The following is a 22,165-nucleotide window of genomic DNA, read 5'->3' as shown; positions in this document are numbered from 1 at the left end:
CGTTATCCTAAAATCCAATCTAAATAAATTGAATTCTCCACCTCTGACTCTATTTATCAACCGAACTGAAAGCTGACTGGACTAATGTTTTCAGCTCTGCTCATGTTAAGTATTGTGGTTAATTTTCTCAATAGGAATGTTGTCAATTCCTATGTCATGCGTATCTGTACTGTTGTGATTGGGAAGTGCTTCAACTTCAGGCTCACTCTAAAAGCAACACACTGAAAAAATGAATAAATAAAAAAACTTTATTTCAGACAATCCAGTAAAATTCCAATTCAGAAATACAAATGTGGTGTATAACTAATGATTTGTAGATATATAATTCCCATCATATTTAACATTACTTGTATGACTTAGTGATTATATCTTCCCCTTCATATAGTCCTTAACAATTCAATTAATTTATAGACAGATTTTATTTTGTCATTTTGTACACAAGTGTATACAAAAAGAAATTTTGTTTAGTACAGCTCTCTAGATTAAAGTGCAGCCTTGATAAAGGTAAGCAGCAGTGAGAAAAACACTGGGATGAAAAATCTGTCACTGTGGTGTTTAAGCACCAACTCAAAAGCCTGTCAACTTAAAGCACTTACTGAGACAATACTATCAGATTGGTTAAAAGCTTCTATCAAGCAAAGCCAGTTGTATACATCAGGTCATTGACTTGCAAGACATAGCTGTAGCAACAGGCAAGTAAAAAAAATCACACCAAACATCCCACCGAACATGCATGTAGCAACAGTGGAGAGGAAAACTCTCTTTTAACATCAAGAAGCCTGTAGCAGAACCAGGCTCAGTGTGAGCGGCCTTCTGCTGAGGCCGACTGGAGTTCAAGGAGATCGAAGCAGACATACAAACAGTAGCTATATTCAAAAGGTAACTTTTAACTAGCTTTACAGGTGGCCCTCTAAAGGAAAGACATAGTCAGGAAGAAGAGCTCCGAGCCAGTTCCCATGTTACAGGTTGAAAGAGAGCACATACAGTTGGTCACTGGAAAAGAAATAGGACTACACTGAAAAATAAGTTCAACTCCAACAACCAAAACAAAGGTGTTAATAGCAGAGGCAGAGCTTATATTTTAATTCAGGATAGTGTCACATTCAACCAGGAACTACCAGATTCATCTACTATCACAACATAACAGAAGAGATAACATAAAGTTGTGGGTCGAACTAATAAATACTGCACAATGGAAGAATGGAGATAGAATGAAATGGAATGAAAAGTAGCCCCAATGTCCTCCTGCAGCCTAAACTAATAGCAGCAAACCTATAGACCAGAGGTCTTCAACAGGGGGTCCGCGACCCCTAGGGGGTCCGCGGAGGTACTGCATGGGGGTCGCGAAAGTCTTGGTTGATTACTTTTTTTTATATTCCCTCCTGCAATTTTTTGCACTAATTAAAATGTCTTTAAATCCACATTAACATGAATTCAACAGACTGTAGTAAACAGATAAATGAAAGCAGAAGATTTCTTTCAGTCATCAATGCACACATTCAGCGACACACAGGAGCTCTTTCAAACCTGGGCACCGTTTCATTCACAACACCTGTCCCATCAACCAGGAATCAGAATCAGAAATACTTTAATAATCCCAGGGAGAAATTATTTTCGTTACCTGACTCCATATGTAATAGAGTGACTATAGGACCAGTTTGATAGAACACAATTTCATACAATATATATAATTAGGGGGTCCCCGCTCCATCTCGCAATCAGTTTGGGGGTCCTTGGCCTGGAAAACGTTGAAGACCCCTGCTATAGACAGTAGTTTGGGATAAATGATAGACTGACTGACTTTATTGATGTCACAGTGGAGAAATTTACTCGTTACATCAGCTCAAATAGTCAAAGGAGAGGAACAATGTGCCAAGTGAAGAAATAGGTGCATGGGACATGAACAGTATATACAGTGCTTCCACATATGATTATATATTTATATATACCGGTACATATTTTTTTAATGTAACTATTGCTAATTTTTAATGTAACTATGCTTATTCATAAAGTTATTGCCCATAGCACAAAAGACCACAACCTTTGCAAAAAAATCTATACAGCCATCTCCTATGACTAAGATCCCCTGTTAATGTCCACTGCCCTTCTTTCTTTCCATATCTTTTTTAGGAAAACCAGTATAAGCCTTTTCCTCATGGTTTGGTTTGCTTTAATTAAAAACTGAAGTTGTTCCATTATTTTACACCATTATTAAATTTTACATTATCCCTATAGCAATATCTACTTTGTTGATAGAAAAATTATGTATACCTATATTTAGGTTTTTTGTTGTTTTTTTCCCCTTTCCACTTTTATCACTTTGTTGATCCTCTATCATACAGAAAGCTGACTGTGGTTGACAGGCTGGTTCTAGACTAAGCTGCTGACAGCAGATCAAGGATCACTTGCCAAGCGCACAGCATGGATGGGACATATAGTAAGAAAGATCTGTCTTTTTTTGTCCATGCATATAACCAACCTTACTACTGACACATGTCCAAGCAGTTATTACCTCCTCTCTTTGTCATATATTTGGCCTTCTGCGCAATCAACAACTTAACCATTCATGATGGCTTTTAAAATTGCCCATGAATGATGCATCTATATCCGGGGAAAAAACATCCAGTTTATGTTCGAATGTCCTTGGCTACGACATTCAGCTGCACTAATTTGCTGCAAGCATTAATCAAACTGCATCTCTGTCTTCTAATATGCCTACCTTACACACAGCCCATTTCCCCTCCCATTCTAGGATCTGTGATTGATGTGATTTGGTGCCATCAGAGGCACCTTCATTTCATGTTGACTCCACTGAATGGAAAAAGCAACTTAAATGGAGCTAAATCCTTGACAAGCAGATGTGTGCCAGATGTTGCTGCAGCAGAGACCCCCAAGTTGGATTTAGCTGTCAAACAAATACAGAGGCTGCATGCGCCAGTTGTGTATTAGTGTATTTAAGGGCAAATGAGCAGACTGTTGTTAGATCAAGCAGGATTGTGTTTCTGATTTGTCATGTTGATCCTTAAAGGCCTTAGAGTATGAAATTACTGCATGTACTAATATTTCCTATGACATTGAATGCGTCACCTTTTTTCCCCAATGTCTAATACTGAACGAGCCTAAACTTATTTTGTCTAACTTGCTTAGGACCAGCAACTTTTTCTTTTTTTGCAAAATGCCAGAACAACAAGCATTTGATATAACTTTCTTCATGTTCAGAAGCTTACCTGAGTTTCTGTGCCTTGAGAATAACACTTTATAGCAATATAGGCTTAATTTAGGTCCACCTATTGATGCACTTGAAATGAATGCCTCAAATCCATGAAAAAATTAATCAACAATAGTTAAAAATTGGGATGATAATTGCTGACCTCCAACCGCTGGCTGCAATATCCAGATGCTGGAAGATATTTGTCTATTTGAAGAAGATCAAAAGGTGTTTTAAGGCAAAAGGTGCTTTCAACCCTTGATTACAAGCAAAAACACCTACTGAAGAGGCTAGCTAAAACTGGTATCAGAATGTCAGTCTTAACAGTAAAATGAGATTTGGACTAACATGTCTGAAAAGCCACTCATTAAAGCAGACTGTATAATTCAAAAAGAAACGAAAGAAGTCAGATTAACTTTTGAAAGTTTAGTAATGAATGAAATAATTTTTTATATAAACATTTCAACCTGGAGGACCAACCATCAGTCAGTTTTACTAACATGAGGAAATATATCTGGTGTCTAGCAGAAGGAGTTTGTTCTGAATGCAAAAGAAATGCAAGAGTGGATAGATCTAGGTTAGAGTTAAAAAAAATTAGATGTCAAAGGGACTGAAAAATGCTTATGAAGAGCAGAGGTACAAAGTAATTTAACTACAAATAGCCCTATAGTTATAAAAAGTCCACAGATAACTAAAGAGTATGTGGAAAAACAATATAGTTAGTAAAAACTCTGGAAAAATAATTAATACTAATTTATACTTAAAGTCTGACTTCAAGATAACGGGAGAGGTGGCAGTGATGCAGTCAATAAAAGGAATGATAACTTGGAGGTACATGCATGCTTTGACACACTGGGACTGAAATGGGACAGACTGGCTGATGTCTCAACGGACGATTGTCCAAATCTTATGGGGAAGCATGTCAGACTTTTGAAACATACAGTAGTAGCAATTCAAAATGACCCTTCGCCAGCCCAATGGCGGCCTACTCCCCTACGACTCCCAGCGAAATCCCTCCAACTTCCAGCCACTGGCCTTCTCCTGGGCGTGCTTCTTTTTTTTTTACTCTGAATCCACAGTTTCACTGAATTACAGGGTCTGAACACGAGAAGATGCTTCTCTTTAGATCTTAATGTCCACACTCACACACAGATATTATTCAAAACTGATTCTGGTTCAGTGGCTTGATATCAGGTAACATTTGTGCCTAAATCATTAGATGTTTGGCAACTCTGCAATTATAAACTACATTTTTATTCACTGATAAGAATACTATTGGTCAGTGCACCTGCAGCTGGCATGCTGGTATCCGATGGATGCTGTTTTCATTTGTTGTTTTTGTTGATTGTTTTAATATCAAATTATTTTTTATATTTACCTCTGTAACAGTTCAACCAGGCCATTTCCAGCTCTTGTAATCTATTTCCCACAGTTTGTTTCTTAATTCTTCTGCTCAGCTCTCAGGCAGCATAATTTTGACCTTTGAACTCTTATAGCCTCTCTTCTTCATCTTCGAAGCCATTTCTGTGTCTGAAGAAGCTTGGGGTGTCACAGCCTTATATGGAATTATTGGGGCGGTAATTATGTAAATGTTTATTAAGTCAGTAATCTTTATCATGATTTTGTTAGCTATCATATTGTATTGCGTGATTTATTTGACATTGGATATACCTAAAAAAAATGTCTCTTAATATTGTAATTTTCTAAGACATTGGGTTTGGTGTTTATCTGTTGTAAACCATAACTTTTAAAAGTACAATAAACAAACAAATGGAATATTTTTACATGGGTGTGTGCGGTTTAGAGGGGAACTGCTTGTTCCACTGGTGGTGAATCATGTCAACATTAAAACGGAATAACCTGGTTAGGGATGGCCAAAGACTGGCCAAGAAAATCGCCTAGATCTGCCCCTGTCAAAACTTCAGAAATCAATGCATGCAAGTTTGCAGTTGACTTGCAAAGGGGCTAAATAAAGGTACAAAAACTGCACTTGCAATTTTTTTTCAGGTCTTAGCTTTAGGGGTGCAACTGCATTTTAAATTCATAAACATAAATTAGCACGGTTTGATCTTAAAGGGGTCATAGAATACAAAACCGAGTTTACATTGCCATAGATGTATAATGATGGTTCAGTGGGTGAAATGGACATACAGAGAAGTTCAAACCCAATCAATGCCTCCCTTCTCTGCAAATCTCACATTCTAAACTTCCACCATAAAATGGGCGAATCCAAACGAAGCACATAGTTGACGTAAACTTGTTTGGTTCTGGCCTGTATTTTTGTTACGCCACCAAATTTACATACAGACCAGCCCAATGGTTCACTGGCCCAAGGGAGGGGGTGGGGATGGGGGGAGTGTCGTCTGCTGGGCCGCTGACTGGACCGAACCTCAGCAGAGAGCCATGAGCCGCCCGTCCTCAGCCGGAGGCGGGGGGCTGGGACCGGTAAGGAAGGCAGGGGGAAGCAGCGGGTAGCCTTTTTCCAGGCTACCATCACCGGGTCGGGTTTGAGCGCTCTGTCCCCCGCTGCCTCCCTGCCCCGGGGCTCCAGGACCAGCCCCAGAGCTGACGGCTTAGTTCGAATGCCTGGTGTGTTTTGACTACGTGCTTCACTGTAGTCGACCAAAATCGAAATTCCCCCCGGACATTTTTTTAGGTACAGTATGAAAAGTAGGACATGTCCAGGAAAAAGAGGACGTCTGGTCACCCTAGCATATCAACAATCTTGATATGCTTGATGTTTCAGTGAGTGAGTGCTTGTTGCTATGATGCGTCTTTGCTCAGCAGCTTCGCTCGTTGTAAACCAACCAATCAGCACACAGTTCATCTAAATATTCATGAGCATACCATAAAAGGAAGAAAACCTGTCGTTTAATTCTAGGGCTTTTAACCAGGCTTCCATTAGGGCTCATAGAACAGCAAATATGCCATTTTCAGCCCAACTAATGTTACACACCCTCTTCAGACACCTTAAGTACCAGCACCAAATACCCTATAGAATCATTCTATGACCCCTTTAAGCATATGGACGGCATTCACATGAAGAAAAAAATGGGTACAAAAAAAATTGCGGCAGCTGTTCACCTCATTTAACAAACACAAATAGATTTGCACCTGGTATCAGCTTTGCAAACACTTTTCAGTTTGCTGGGGTTGAATCTATCTTCTATACACCAAGGTGTCACATTTTGGCGACAAAAATGCAGAATGTTTTTGTTTTGTTAGTGTGTTTTATTTATGGTGACTACTAGGTCTTATAAAGTTTATATATCTGGTTTTAATGTGTGCATTGTATATAACACTTTCTTATAGCATGGAATGATCAGAAAATAATGAAATATTGTTTAGCAGCCTTCATTTAAACATGATGTGAACTGCATAATCATATTTAAGTAGGTTATTATAACTGACCACTAAAAGCAGAAAGATGGTGCAAGTGAAGCTTTATTAGAATCAGGTATCGAACAAAGAGTATGTTTTTTTTACATATGCACAGGCCTCGATATTTGCATCATTTCAACACTATTGAAAATAATAGATGAAATAAATTAAAGCAATGCACTTTTCAAAATAGTCAACTGCCAAATAGATGAAAAGCTAAAATACAGGTTATATGTTAACATATGAGAAATGAACAAATTGTCGTTCACATGAGCATTATTTATTGCTTCAGGTATTTGCTTTTAAAGCATGTACATAATTTATATTTGACTACATTGTAATAACACAATACAGTTAACAAAACTGTTCAAAAGCAGGCATTAAGACACATGATTCAGATGTTAAAGCAAATTCAGATGAAAATGTTGCTTGTATCTTTTGATATTCTGGTAAAAAGACAGTTACATTCCATTATGCTATTAAAGTGATTTCACTTTCTTAAAGAAAAAAAAACATATATAGGTACATTATATAAGCATAGTCTTTTTTTAAGTAGATGGAATAGAAACATCATGGCCTCTCATATTTTTGTAGCTGATATGGAATAAATGAGCTTAATTTAGAATACAAAAACTCTCAAAAACAAACAAAAAAGCTTGGATGCTTTCCAATATCTAAAAATACACAAAATAACCAAACCTCAAACCCTTAGGTTTTTTCATTGCATTTAGATTTAAATTGTACATTTCCAGAAACACTGAGAAATCCCATTTACCTTTGAAATCATACAACATAAGCAGCTCTATAACCACTTCTATGAAGTATAACAATAACTAGGCATGTAGTAAACTTGCACAAACATTTTGGCAGGAATAAATCTCTCGCAGGAGCTCTCTAAATTCCATGATGCACTATGACAGGATGTATATATAAGCAGTTATCTTTAGTATAATAATAATTCATTATCACTTTATCATTAATTAAATGGAAGCAATTCCTAACAACAGTAATGAATTGGACCAACAGCAACTGAACCACACATGTATGCCCTGCAAAGTCACAGATCGGGGGGCCTTGGATTGGATCTGCAGAGGTTGTCAGCTTTCAATTGCTACAGACATCCAAACATCCCATGGTTCTCATTATGACTGAAGTAAGTAGACAGTTTCATGGGAAGGATTTCCATGGTTAGCTAGCTGCATCCATAGCCCACACCACCAAGAGCAAAGCAAAAGGATGGTTGTAGTGGTGTAAAGCTTGCCATTAATAAACACTAGAGCAGTGGAGACTTGAAAATACTAATGCTTCTCTGTCTAGCAGTTTGATGAGAACACTGGGATTGCTGGTTGCCAGGTGAGCTATCCTTGCAAAGCGTCTTTGTGGAAGGTGTAACGTTTTCTGGGGGTAAAATGACAGTGTGAAGTTGTTTTTTAGTGGCTCCTTAGTTCCAGTGAAAGACACTCTAAATTTAGGGGTCACCAACGTGGTGCCTGCGGGCACCAAGGGACCCTCAATGACCACATGATGTGCCCTCTTCGTCTTCTGAAAACAGAAGAACTCACTCAGTGGGGTAAGTTTAATTTTTTTTATTCTGTTGCTCTTCTTTTTAATCATTTATTCATTATTTCATCATGTTAACTATTTCATCAAATGAATAAAAGAATAAAATAAGAATAAAAATGAGTTTTTATGGATGAAATTTACTGTAGGTGAACACTGATCCCTCCAGTTCATAGGTCAGTATTGGTAGCCCTTCCTATTACTCGGTAGCCATGAAGTAGCCCTCAGCCTTAAAAAGATTGGTGACCCCTGCTCTAAATGGTGGAACGAAGGGATACATGTTGGCAATATTACAATGCCAACCATGTGGGAACATGTTTGCAACTTGACAAACGACCTGTCCGAGAAGGAAGGTCCAAAAGCACTGTATGATAGATTGTTCTGTAGAGCAGGTATGCCCAAACTCGGTCCTTAAGGGCCGCTGTCCGGCAGATTTGAGAGCTTTCCCTGCTCCAGAACAGCTGATTTTCACTGATGGTTGATTAACAGGCTTTTGCTGAACTGCAATCATCAGATTCAGGTTTGCTGAAGAACGACAACCTCAACAGGACAGCGGCCCTTGAGGACCGATTCTGGGCATGCCTGCTGTGGAGGAACTAAACTGGCCTTTGAAATGTGCCAAGCCTTCAAGCCAGGCCACAATGACCTGCATCAGTACCAGACCTCACAAACGTTACGTAACCTTCTCTTTAGCTTTGTCAACAGCCTTCCCTTAAAGGAAAATTCCGGTTTTTAACACTTTTAGCCCATTTTCTGTAGTGTCCAGGATGAAATGGAATGATCGACACCAAAATTTTGACAATTGGTCCTGTCTCTGCTATTTGGCTCATGCAGAATCCCCCCCTGGCTGCTTCAGAATGGCTTCCATAGTGCATGTCCGATAATGTCCTTAAAACAACCTTAAACGTTCTTTTTTTTAAATATGCTACTCACCGGGTCGTCAGCGCTGTTCAATGACGTTCCAAAAAAAGTTTCGTAAAGAAAAAAACGTTCCTGTAGTGTTTTATTTAGCATTTTGTAAATCCCATTGAGTTCTGTTGGAATAGTCAATATCCCTCCGCCACCGGAAACGGAAATGGGGCCTGTTTACGCTTAGTTGTAGTCTTTTCGCTTCACTCTGTGTACTCCGACGTCGAGGTGCTAACGTCTCTGTTAAACACTTTAAAAAACTCTGAAAATGGAATACGAAAGGTGGATTCTTGAGGAGGACATATTGGACTTTGAGTTTGACGGTAGAGGATACCGTCGCCAACTAGTGGTCTGGAGTGTGCAACGCTTCAGATTCGAACGGGAAGCGGAAGTTTATAAGCGGTTGTGATGTATCGGAAAAAATAGTTCTGGGATTTACAAAATGCTAAATAAAACAAGACAGGAACGGTTTTTCTTCACGAAACTTTTTTTGGAACGTCATTGAACAGCGCTGACGACCCGGTGAGTAGCATATTTAAAAAAAAGAACGTTTAAGGTTGTTTTAAGGACATTATCGGACATGCACTATGGAAGCCATTCTGAAGCAGCCAGGGGGGGATTCTGCATGAGCCAAAAAGCAGAGACAGGACCAATTGTCGATTTCATCCTGGACACTACAGGAAATGGGCAAAAAAGTGTTAAAAACCGGAATTTTCCTTTAAGACACGAACACATGTTTAAATTTAACACAGATTAATAGAATGATACCTAAAATCTTCAATAAAAAACATAACAAAATGAACAAGTACTAGAAAGTAACAGCAGGCTATTTGTTTTCCCCAGTCTTTAGGCTAAGAAACGTTAAGCTAAGCTAAATAAAGTATAGTAGCATCTTTATTGATAGATAGTTATTTGAAAATTGTTAACGTAAATCGATTTGTCATTGATTTTTTTAATCTCCCAGTTAACCAAGCCTAGTCCTAGATGCCGTTTTTATTTTCACACCTAAACAGAAATCTTTCACTAGGCTAATCAACAAGAATGATAACTTTTATAAAAGCTCAAAATAAAAAAATTATATTATGAAAACAATAAATGATTCTACAATCATTTTTTTTAATAAGGCTTAAACTACAGGCTCATTTTCATTTAAGCACTAAACTAGCAAAAAACACTGCTTATCTAGAAGCATTGCAAGAATATAAGCTAACTTCACCAGCATAGTGGTGCTTTTAAGCAGAGTCTTAAACTACACCCATACTTACTTATATACACTTTTTTAACCTCTTTTTTTAAATAACATAACTTAAGCTTTAAATGCTTCCCTCTTTGATCTTTCATTTCAACAAAACTTAATAAATATCAAGCTACCATCAATTGAAAAGTAGCAAAATTGAACAAATAGAGTCCACTAAGTTAACTTTCTGAACATGACCTTCAGAAAGATGGTGTTGCAGGAGTGCAGAGTTCAGTGCATTCATAATGAGTTATCGTACTCTGAAGGCAACACAATTAGCATGGCTATTTATCTGCTTTTAACAAGAAAGCAAAGTTACATTTGGTCCAATTTCACATTCGTGGACCTCATGTGTAATATTTACAGACTTAAAAAGATAAAAGGCGATTTTCAATGATACAGTACAAATTTTTCTTTGCATAGCATTTGGCCTAGCACTTCCATTTCCAACTAAAAACTAAATGAGAGTATAGAAAATGCCAAATGCTAAAATAGAAAAAAAATTCTGAGTGAGTAGTAATAAGTTAATATTTTAGGTTTGTAATCATAGATGGACTAACTCAAGGCAAACATGGCAGCACTTACCAGAAGCAACACACATGCAATAATTTGTTAATATCTTAAAAGAACACAACTATGATACAAGGACAAAGTGCTTGGCATTAACATTTTTCATTAAGTTCGTTTTGTCTGCGGCCCCCAGCTTAGAACTCACTCGGCTTCTTTTATCATTTGTTCCCTGTTGAGATACGTAGCCCAGTACACCAGGTTGAAGGTCCCAAAAAGCACAGGGAACACAATCCTGGACATCTTGTCGATCTTGCTCACGCTGTTGTAAGTCTTTTTGGGGTCTGGGGCCTTGCTTTCGGACGGTTTGAGCTGAATAGTTGTGCTGTTTGAAATGGTGGAGATGGATGCATCCTTGGTGAGGTTGGTTGTATAATTTACACCGGCTGAGCAGGTGTTGTTGGGCTTCTTTGATAGAGCTAATGGGTCTCTCTTCTGCAGTGGAAGAAACAAAAACAGATTTTAAAAAATGAAAACTGCTGATCATTTCATAACACAAATACTGGTTACACAATCTAAGGTAATAAAAGGGAAACAAAATGATGTCACCTAAAATAAAGAATTACAGTAAACTGTTGTTTCCTTTTTTTTTTGCAATAACGATTATGCACAACATTGTATTTCTTTACAAAAGAAAACAAAGATATTGAACGATTGTGACTGCAATGCTATCAACTTTGGAGAGGTTCACCTGGTATAAAAAACCTTTGCAGGACCAAGTATAATGAAATCTAATAGTTAAACCCTTAAAAGGGGCTGAGTTACTGCTATAGGCTTAGACTTCCGGAGGACATAGGGACCCCTTTTTCATCAATTTGCTTCATTCTATCTCTATTCTCCCACTCTGCAGAATCTGTTAGTTCAATCTCTAACATTCTGCTCTCTCTGCTTTTTCTCATAGTAGCTTTGCCTTGTCTGTTCCTGTTTGGCTGTGATTCCAACCTGGAGAGAAATATATGCTGTCCTGCTTCCATCAACACCTTTATTTATCGATGATCAAGATCAGCCTGTTTTCCAGTGTAGTCCTGTGTCTCTGACTGTGACTGGCTGGATGTGCTCTCTTCATTCTCTGACATGGGAGCTGGCTCGGAGCTCGTCTGCCTGGCTGTGTGTTTCCTGGATGGGGCCGCATTTTACAGTTGCCATTTGTATCTCTGCTTCTGTCTCCTTGAACTCCAGTCGGCCTCAGCAGATGGCCGCTCACACTAAGCCTGGTTCTTTTCTTTCTCTCCACTGTCGCTACAAGCATGCTTAGTGTGAAGGATTGCCTTCGGGTCAATGAGTCAATGCAATCAAATGTGATTGTATGATCTGGTGAACTGTAAAGTGCCTTGAGATAACATGTTATGAATTGGTGCTATAGAAATAAACTGAATTGAATTTAATTAGTTTTCTTAAACAATTTTGCAGAGACACTGAAATCCACAATAATAAATCTTAGCTAGTCTAATAAATGATGATGCTGCTTCATTTCCAATAGCTCAGCAACTTCTCAATAAACTATGCAACAGCTTCAGGAATCTCCACATATCAATGCGACATACAGGCTGCATACCTTGGGATGTTGAGCCTCCATTGCTTTTTTCCCATCCCAGGCCCAACTCCTTTTGGTGAAATAATTCACTGTGGCAAATTCAATGAGCGCTGAGAAGACAAAGGCATAGCACACTGCAATGAACCAGTCCATGGCAGTGGCATACGCCACTTTGGGTAGGGAGTTTCGAGCACTGATGCTGAGAGTGGTCATGGTGAGCACTGTGGTCACACCTGGCAGTGAGAAGAAACTGGGTCAATCTTTGTCATCAGACTTGCAATTCTGTTTTTATTACAGCAGATTAAGTCATGGAAAAAAGCGGGTCGTGTAGCAGAGTATTATAAACAGATCATGCAGCAGCATGCAGGAGGAAAAACAAAACAAAACTGAGAAATATTCAGCAACTAATCACATGATTAAACATCTCTCTGTAAGAATATTCCTACAGGTTCTGCTTCGGTTAAAATGCTCGAATCTTTTCATTGCTTGATGCACCTGGATCTTCCAGACTCACCAAAGACGGTTCTTGCTGGGACAGACTCACGGTTCAGCCAAAAGGAAACCTGTGACAGGATCACAGTCATGAAGCATGGCATGTAGGTCTGGATGACGAAATAACCTATCTTCCTTTTCAGGTAAAAGTGAGCCATCATCACCGTGTACTGACCTAGAGACAACAGAAAGATCCATTTTCAGTTTTCAATGTGCAAGCTGATGCTGTCGGTGGAAAACAATAAACTGAATATAAACCATAAGAACTGAGACTGCACATAAAGACTGTGAGCAGTTGGAAACAATTAAATTAGCTTTTTATCTGCAAAAAAAAAAGTGAAATTCCACCAATTAAAAACATTAGTATTATTGTTATCAATTACAAACTAAACAGTCTAGACAAGATAAAGCACAATAAAATACACTTAAGAGCAAAGATTTCCATTGTTGGGTCGGGGGAAGCTTTTCAGCATTCCATGAGATAAATGGAGAGCCAATACTAAATAAAATACAAAAATAAGAATGTCCAACTAATTAAATAAATTTACAGTAAAATAAACCAATTTCATAGCTATGTATTTATTTAATATAGGATTTAAATATCCAATACTCAAATAAACCTAAATCCATGCAACTAAATAATTCTATGTATTAATTACTAACTACAAATACAATAAAAATATGAATCAAATAATTAAGAAAGGAAAATATTTTTATAAAAAAATTATATAATTAAAGCATCTTATATGTATAAATAAGTATATATAGTTTTTTCCATCACATGAAACCACTCTCCCTTCATCTGGCCTGCTCATCAGACTTTCTCTTTCTGGGTCATACAGACAATAAAACCGTGGTGGTGAGACTGCGTCACACTGTGTGCCCTCTTGTCACTATAGCTGCTTTTTCATTCAAATGATTCCAAGATTAAAAAGGGATTTTGAAAAAATTGGCAGATTTCATTCCTCAGCTAAAAACACTTTTAGTAACTTCAAGTGAAATTAAACATGATTAAGATTAATATTATAATTTTTTTTTCTTTTTTTTTACAAATTGATGTTCTTTAGCTGCCTATGCTTTCTTTTTTTTTAATATAATTTCTTCATTCTCATTAGGTATGGTTAATATTAGCTTCAATTTCATCAAGATATGTTATTATTACTGCAACAATTATAAAAGCAACAACAACAAAAATATCTTAGCAGTCCTCACAGTCTTTTTATTCTAAAACAACTTACTTCAGGCATTTTTTATAAAGCATCACCATGTAAATTTATTCAGCACTTGATTAGTTATTATTTATGCCCCATGGGGGTTGCCCTTCTCAAAAATGTACCTCTGTACAATGACAGGAGGATCTTTCACTGAATGAGTCATGTGATCAAGAGCGTAGATTTACCTGAGCTCGCCTTAAAAACGAGAGCTGAGGAAGCTAAAATTTGTTGACTGCCAAAAAGGCATAGATTATTCATACCCAATAAGGCATATTTTGGGTTTTCAGATGCAGGATTTAATCTAGAGGAGTGGATGTGGCCTTAAATATATAAGCAACTCCATAGCTTCTCATCTGCAGGTCCAAAGTGGTCTGCTATATAAATATGGAATCTGATCATTTTGTGACAGTACAGTGTTCCTGTGGTCTTCAGGGGGCTAAAGCTGTAATTCAAAAGTCTAGCTCCCCTAAAAGCACATTTTGCATAGCGTTGCTTTAAAATGCATGACCTCATTGTTAAATGGACAACACTGGACTGTATTACATCACATTTTCCAATGCAGTGATATTTTTCTGAGGCTCTCATAGTTAGTTAAAATGGCAATAATACAATAAACAGTTTCTAAGCTTGCACACTTCAATTAAAATCTATTCTCGGCTAAGTAAATCAAAAAACATCCTGTAATTAGAAATGCAAAGCTAACAATGAAATGATAAGCAACAACTTTAAAACAAGCCTTTTCTGTTTTACCATGTTTCTCGACCAGATGAAGCCACTGAAAGAGCAACTCAGAATTTTAGTCTCAGTAAAATTTTATAAATTTAGCTGTTGTCATGGTATCTTAATTTTTGGTTCTGTTAAACCTTTCTTTTTGAGTTTTCATGGTTTCATTTCCAGGTTGTGTTGTTTTCTGGTTTTATTTGAATTCTTATATATTTAGTTTTCCCTTTGGTGGCAGTCATTATCTTCAGGACCAACAGCTTGCCCCAAGCACAAGAAAACTAAAATATGTGTTCCCTCTCACTAGGGTCAGATTTCCTGAGTGTTCCCTCACCAGGGTCAGATACCTCTCCAGGGTCAGATCCCTCTCCACAGTCAGATCCCTCTCCAGGGTCAGATCCCTCTCCTGGGTCAGATCCCTCTCCAGAGTCAGATCCCTCTCCTGGGTCAGACCCCTCTCCTGGGTCAGATCCCTCTCCTGGGTCAGATCCCTCTCCAGGGTGTTCCCTCTCCAGAGTCAGACCCTCTCCAGAGTCAGATCCCTCTCCAGGGTGTTCCCTCTCCAGAGTCAGATCCCTCTCCAGGGTCAGATCCCTCTCCTGGGTCAGACCCCTCTCCTGGGTGTTCCCTCTCCAGGGTGTTCCCTCTCCAGAGTAAGATCCCTCTCCAGGGTGTTCCCTCTCCAGAGTCAGATCCCTCTCCAGAGTCAGATCCCTCTCCAGGGTCAGATCCCTCTCCTGGGTCAGATCCCTCTCCAGGGTGTTCCCTCTCCAGAGTCAGACCCTCTCCAGAGTAAGATCCCTCTCCAGGGTGTTCCCTCTCCAGAGTCAGATCCCTCTCCAGGGTCAGATCCCTCTCCTGGGTCAGACCCCTCTCCTGGGTCAGATCCCTCTCCAGAGTCAGATCCCTCTCCTGGGTCAGATCCCTCTCCAGAGTCAGATCCCTCTCCTGGGTCAGATCCCTCTCCAGAGTCAGACCCCTCTCCAGGGTCAGATCCCCATAGTTTTTCCTCTCCAGGGTCAGATCCCTCTCCAATGTCAGATCGCCAGAGTGTTGCCTCTCCTGGGATCAGACCCCTCTCCAGAGTCAGATCCCTCTCCTGGGTCAGATCCCTCTCCAGAGTCAGATCCCTCTCCAGAGTCAGATCCCTCTCCAGGGTAAGATCCCTCTCCAGGGTCAGATCCCTCTCCAGAGTCAGATCCCTCTCCAGAGTCAGATCCCTCTCCAGGGTCAGATCCCTCTTTAATGTCAGATCGCCAGAGTGTTCCCTCTCCTGGGATCAGACCCCTCTCCAGAGTCAGATCCCTCTCCTGGGTCAGATCCCTCTCCTGGGTCAGATCCCTCTCCAGAGTCAGATCCCTCTCCTGGGTCGGATCCCTCTCCTGGGTCAGATCCCTCTCCAGAGTCAGATCCCTCTCCAGGGTCAGATCCCTCTCCAGAGTCATATCCCTCTCCAGGGTCAGATCCCTCTCCAGAGTCAGATCCCTCTCCAGAGTCACATCCCTCTCCAGGGTCAGATCCCTCTCCAGAGTCAGATCGCCAGAGTGTTCCCTCTCCTGGGATCAGACCCCTCTCCAGAGTCAGATCCCTCTCCAGGGTCAGATCCCTCTCCAGAGTCAGATCGCCAGAGTCTACCCTCTCCTGGGATCAGACCCCTATCCAGAGTCAGATCCCTCTCCAGGGTCAGATCCCTCTTTAATGTCAGATCGTCAGAGTGTTCCCTCTCCTGGGATCAGACCCCTCTCCAGAGTCAGATCCCTCTCCTGGGTCAGATCCCTCTCCTGGGTCAGATCCCTCTCCAGAGTCAGATCCCTCTCCAGAGTCAGATCCCTCTCCAGGGTCAGATCCCTCTCCAGAGTCAGATCCCTCTCCAGAGTCAGATCCCTCTCCAGGGTCAGATCCCTCTTTAATGTCAGATCGCCAGAGTGTTCCCTCTCCTGGGATCAGACCCCTCTCCAGAGTCAGATCCCTCTCCTGGGTCAGATCCCTCTCCTGGGTCAGATCCCTCTCCAGAGTCAGATCCCTCTCCAGAGTCAGATCCCTCTCCAGAGTCAGATCCCTCTTTAATGTCAGATCGCCAGAGTGTTCCCTCTCCTGGGATCAGACCCCTCTCCAGAGTCAGATCCCTCTCCTGGGTCAGATCCCTCTCCTGGGTCAGATCCCTCTCCAGAGTCAGATCCCTCTCCTGGGTCGGATCCCTCTCCTGGGTCAGATCCCTCTCCAGAGTCAGATCCCTCTCCAGAGTCAGAACCCTCTCCTGGGTCAGATCCCTCTCCTGGGTCAGATCCCTCTCCAGAGTCAGATCCCTCTCCAGGGTCAGATCCCTCTCCAGAGTCAGATCCCTCTCCAGAGTCACATCCCTCTCCAGGGTCAGATCCCTCTCCAGAGTCAGATCGCCAGAGTGTTCCCTCTCCTGGGATCAGACCCCTCTCCAGAGTCAGATCCCTCTCCAGGGTCAGATCCCTCTCCAGAGTCAGATCGCCAGAGTGTTCCCTCTCCTGGGATCAGACCCCTCTCCAGAGTCAGATCCCTCTCCAGGGTCAGATCCCTCTTTAATGTCAGATCGCCAGAGTGTTCCCTCTTCTGGGATCAGACCCCTCTCCAGAGTCAGATCCCTCTCCTGGGTCAGATCCCTCTCCTGGGTCAGATCCCTCTCCAGAGTCAGATCCCTCTCCAGAGTCAGATCCCTCTCCAGGGTCAGATCCCTCTCCAGAGTCAGATCCCTCTCCAGAGTCAGATACCTCTCCAGGGTCAGATCCCTCTTTAATGTCAGATCGCCAGAGTGTTCCCTCTCCTGGGATCAGACCCCTCTCCAGAGTCAGATCCCTCTCCTGGGTCAGATCCCTCTCCAGAGTCAGATCCCTCTCCTGGGTCGGATCCCTCTCCTGGGTCAGATCCCTCTCCAGAGTCAGATCCCTCTCCAGAGTCAGAACCCTCTCCTGGGTCAGATCCCTCTCCTGGGTCAGATCCCTCTCCAGAGTCAGATCCCTCTCCAGGGTCAGATCCCTCTCCAGAGTCAGATCCCTCTCCAGAGTCACATCCCTCTCCAGGGTCAGATCCCTCTCCAGAGTCAGATCCCTCTCCAGAGTCAGATCGCCAGAGTGTTCCCTCTCCTGGGATCAGACCCCTCTCCAGAGTCAGATCCCTCTCCTGGGTCGGATCCCTCTCCTGGGTCAGATCCCTCTCCAGAGTCAGATCCCTCTCCAGAGTCAGAACCCTCTCCTGGGTCAGATCCCTCTCCTGGGTCAGATCCCTCTCCAGAGTCAGATCCCTCTCCAGGGTCAGATCCCTCTCCAGAGTCAGATCCCTCTCCAGAGTCAGATCCCTCTCCAGGGTCAGATCCCTCTTTAATGTCAGATCGCCAGAGTGTTCCCTCTCCTGGGATCAGACCCCTCTCCAGAGTCAGATCCCTCTCCTGGGTCAGATCCCTCTCCAGAGTCAGATCCCTCTCCTGGGTCGGATCCCTCTCCGGGGTCAGATCCCTCTCCAGAGTCAGATCCCTCTCCAGAGTCAGAACCCTATCCTGGGTCAGATCCCTCTCCTGGGTCAGATCCCTCTCCAGAGTCAGATCCCTCTCCAGGGCCAGATCCCTTTCCAGAGTCAGATCCCTCTCCATAGTCACATCCCTCTCCAGGGTCAGATCCCTCTCCAGAGTCAGATCGCCAGAGTGTTCCCTCTCCTGGGATCAGACCCCTCTCCAGAGTCAGATCCCTCTCCAGGGTCAGATCCCTCTCCAGATTCAGATCGCCAGAGTGTTCCCTCTCCTGGGATCAGACCCCTCTCCAGAGTCAGATCCCTCTCCAGGGTCAGATCCCTCTCCAGAGTCAGATCGCCAGAGTGTTCCCTCTCCTGGGATCAGACCCCTCTCCAGAGTCAGATCCCTCTCCTGGGGTCAGATCCCTCTCCAGAGTCAGATCCCTCTCCAGAGTCAGATCCCTCTCCAGGGTCGGATCCCTCTCCAGAGTCAGATCGCCAGAGTGTTCCCTCTCCTGGGGTCAGATCCCTCTCCAGAGTCAGATCCCTTTCCAGGGTCAGATCCCTCTCCAGAGTCAGATCCCTCTCCAGGCCAGGGTCAGATCCCTCTCCAGGGTCAGATCCCTCTCCAATGTCAGATCGCCAGAGTGTTCCCTCTCCTGGGATCAGACCCCTCTCCAGAGTCAGATCCCTCTCCAGAGTCAGATCCCTCTCCAGAGTCAGATCCCTCTCCAGGGTCAGATCCCTCTCCAGAGTCAGATCCCTCTCCTGGGTCAGATCCCTCTCCTGGGTCAGATCCCTCTCCTGGGTCAGATCCCTCTCCAGAGTCAGATCCCTCTCCAGGGTCAGATCCCTCTCCAGAGTCAGATCCCTCTCCTGGGTCAGATCCCTCTTTAATGTCAGATCGCCAGAGTGTTCCCTCTCCTGGGATCAGACCCCTCTCCAGAGTCAGATACCTCTCCTGGGTCAGATCCCTCTCCAGAGTCAGATCCCTCTCCTGGGTCGGATCCCTCTCCTGGGTCAGATCCCTCTCCAGAGTCAGATCCCTCTCCAGAGTCAGAACCCTATCCTGGGTCAGATCCCTCTCCTGGGTCAGATCCCTCTCCAGAGTCAGATCCCTCTCCAGGGTCAGATCCCTTTCCAGAGTCAGATCCCTCTCCATAGTCACATCCCTCTCCAGGGTCAGATCCCTCTCCAGAGTCAGATCGCCAGAGTGTTCCCTCTCCTGGGATCAGACCCCTCTCTCCAGAGTCAGATCCCTCTCCAGGGTCAGATCCCTCTCCAGAGTCAGATCGCCAGAGTGTTCCCTCTCCTGGGATCAGACCCCTCTCCAGAGTCAGATCCCTCTCCAGGGTCAGATCCCTCTCCAGAGTCAGATCGCCAGAGTGTTCCCTCTCCTGGGATCAGACCCCTCTCCAGAGTCAGATCCCTCTCCTGGGGTCAGATCCCTCTCCAGAGTCAGATCCCTCTCCAGAGTCAGATCCCTTTCCAGGGTCAGATCCCTCTCCAGAGTCAGATCCCTCTCCAGGGTCAGATCCCTCTCCAGGGTCAGATCCCTCTCCAATGTCAGATCGCCAGAGTGTTCCCTCTCCTGGGATCAGATCCCTCTCCAGAGTCAGATCCCTCTCCAGAGTCAGATCCCTCTCCAGGGTCAGATCCCTCTCCAGAGTCAGATCCCTCTCCTGGGTCAGATCCCTCTCCTGGGTCAGATCCCTCTCCTGGGTCAGATCCCTCTCCAGAGTCAGATCCCTCTCCAGGGTCAGATCCCTCTCCAGAGTCAGATCCCTCTCCTGGGTCAGATCCCTCTCCAGGGTCAGATCCCTCTCCCGAGTTAGATCCCCTGGGTGTTTCCTCCAGGGACCCCTGAGCCCACTCTGTGTCATCCAGGGAATCCTAAGCCAGCTGATGAACTATTCCTTGAAATAAAGCTCTTTGAGCCCCTCCGTGGTCGTTCCACGTCTTCAAGGACCCTCAATGTTACTCCTAACCTTCAAGGCTGCTCCATGAGCTTCTTTTACCATCTGTTGTGCCTCTTGGTGAGTCTACAACAGCTCATTTTCGTTGATCTGAAGCTGCACTGCCTCCTCTGAGGATCCCTGCTGCTGAGACACCATCCTCCACAGACTCTTCTTTGTCGCTGGCCTCCCAGCCGTCCTCCAGGCACTGTGCTTTGCCTTCCAGAGAATAGAAGCTAAGCACTCTCTGCTTTTGCTCATAGTAGCTTAATCTGGTTTGTTCCTGTTTGGCTGTGACTCGATCCTGGAGAGAAATATCATCTGTGCTGCTGCCATCAACAACATTGTTTATAGATGGTCGAGATCTGCCTGTTTTTCAGTGTAGTCCTGTTTCTCTGACTGTGACTGGCTGGATGTGCTCTTTTTATCCTCTGGCAAGAGATCTGGCCTGGAGCTAGTCTGCCTGGCTGTGTGTTTCCTGGACGGGGCCGCCTGTGGAGCAAGTTGACATTTACCTTTTGCATCTCTGCTTCTTCTGTATCTCTACTTCTGTCTCCTTGAACCCCAGTCGGCCTCGGCAGATGGCCGCTCACACTGAGCCTGGTTCTGCTGGAGGTTTCTTCCTGTTAAAAGGGAATTTTTCCTCTCCACTGTCACTACAAGCATGCTTGGTGTGAGGGATTGCCTTCCAGTCAATGAGTCGATCTGGTGAATTGTAAAGTACCTTGAGATGACATGGCGCTATATAAATAAACTGAATTGAATTGATAAACACATAATTATTAAATACACGTTTATAAGTCTCTTCATGTTTTTTAAAACATATTTCTAACTTCACCTTAGTGTTGTGAAGACGTGAGAAGTTTAATGTAAAATGTGCATTGCACTGATAGGTTATCAAACAAATTGATAGTCGGAAAAGTATTATGTTGTTTCCTTTCTTTATCATTGTTAATTTTAGATTTATAGATTATTTTCATACTAAAACAATAATGCCTCAAACAACCTAAAAATACAGTTTGAAACTTTGATTTATGTGGGTTATTGATTTTGCATGTATTTGTAAACTTATTTAATTAAAATAATCTTTGATTCTCTTGAGAAAGCATTTTCCATGTTGAAACTAAAAACGTGAGTTTTTCATGTTAATAAATATATTTCTATAACTGTAATTATTTTGCATTTTTATTCCCATGCTACTGTATCAAGTATTGAATATTTATGATCGATATTGAGTTTGAAATATTTGTATCTTGACAACCCTGCTGCATGGGTTTTTTTTTTTTCTGACACCGACCGGAGTTCCCCACTGAATAACCGGTATTAACTTTGAGAAAAAATCAAGCAGGTTGTTGGGAAAATCTTTGTATCCTGTTAATCAACCGAAGATTGCATTTGAAAGATTTTCTAGTTTTTAAAATCCTTTTGGGCTGCGAAGTCTGATAAACTATAGAAAATCCACAGATGACTGCTGCTTTCTCCTGTCAAAATCGGATTTTTCTGTCTGACTAATCCCTTGTCACAATCTGCATCCTGTATATCTCGCTCACTGCCTCTCTGTCTCTCTTTCTATGTGCAAACAGTGTGTGCGTGTGGGGAGGGGTGTGTGTGTGTAACAGTCCATCCCATTCTGTCAGGCCAGGCCACTCTTGATTGGGGACGTTTATCCTTGCCTCGCCTGAGTGAGAATGCTGAATTGGACCTGGCTTCGGCACTGATTGCAAGCAGGTGCACAAATGCCTGAAGCAGAGGGGATCTGAAAGAAGTGGGCAGGAGCAAAGTTTGGATTGTGCCGGCGATGCAACAAGCGGCATCATGTCTTCAGTGAAAGGCGAACCTGTGTTGCCTTTGCTCTGTGGACAGTTGGCCTACAGCCCTGCTCTGTGGGGGCACAGCGGGGGAGTCTCTCCTCTG

At 42.7% G+C, this 22,165-nt stretch overlaps 1 protein-coding gene across 3 annotated transcripts in view; it reads right to left on the bottom strand.

The window, feature by feature from the left end:
- Positions 1-9,782: 9,782 nt before the first annotated feature.
- Positions 9,783-22,165, bottom strand: part of gabra5 (gamma-aminobutyric acid type A receptor subunit alpha5) — a 48,886-nt gene continuing 36,503 nt past the window's right edge. For all 3 annotated transcript variants that reach the window (XM_038269234.1, XM_038269232.1, XM_038269233.1), the window contains 3 exons: positions 12,911-13,063; positions 12,418-12,629; positions 9,783-11,297 (listed from right to left, as the gene is read on the bottom strand). In XM_038269234.1, coding sequence (XP_038125162.1) covers positions 11,007-11,297; positions 12,418-12,629; positions 12,911-13,063 — 656 coding nt within the window. In that variant the 3' untranslated portion in view covers positions 9,783-11,006. The remainder of the gene's footprint in view (positions 11,298-12,417; positions 12,630-12,910; positions 13,064-22,165) is intronic.

The sequence above is a fragment of the Cyprinodon tularosa genome, unplaced genomic scaffold, assembly GCF_016077235.1.
Source record: "Cyprinodon tularosa strain WSP-4 unplaced genomic scaffold, ASM1607723v1 ctg725, whole genome shotgun sequence".
Lineage (NCBI taxonomy): Eukaryota > Metazoa > Chordata > Actinopteri > Cyprinodontiformes > Cyprinodontidae > Cyprinodon > Cyprinodon tularosa.
This window is presented reverse-complemented; position numbering and strand designations above follow the sequence as displayed.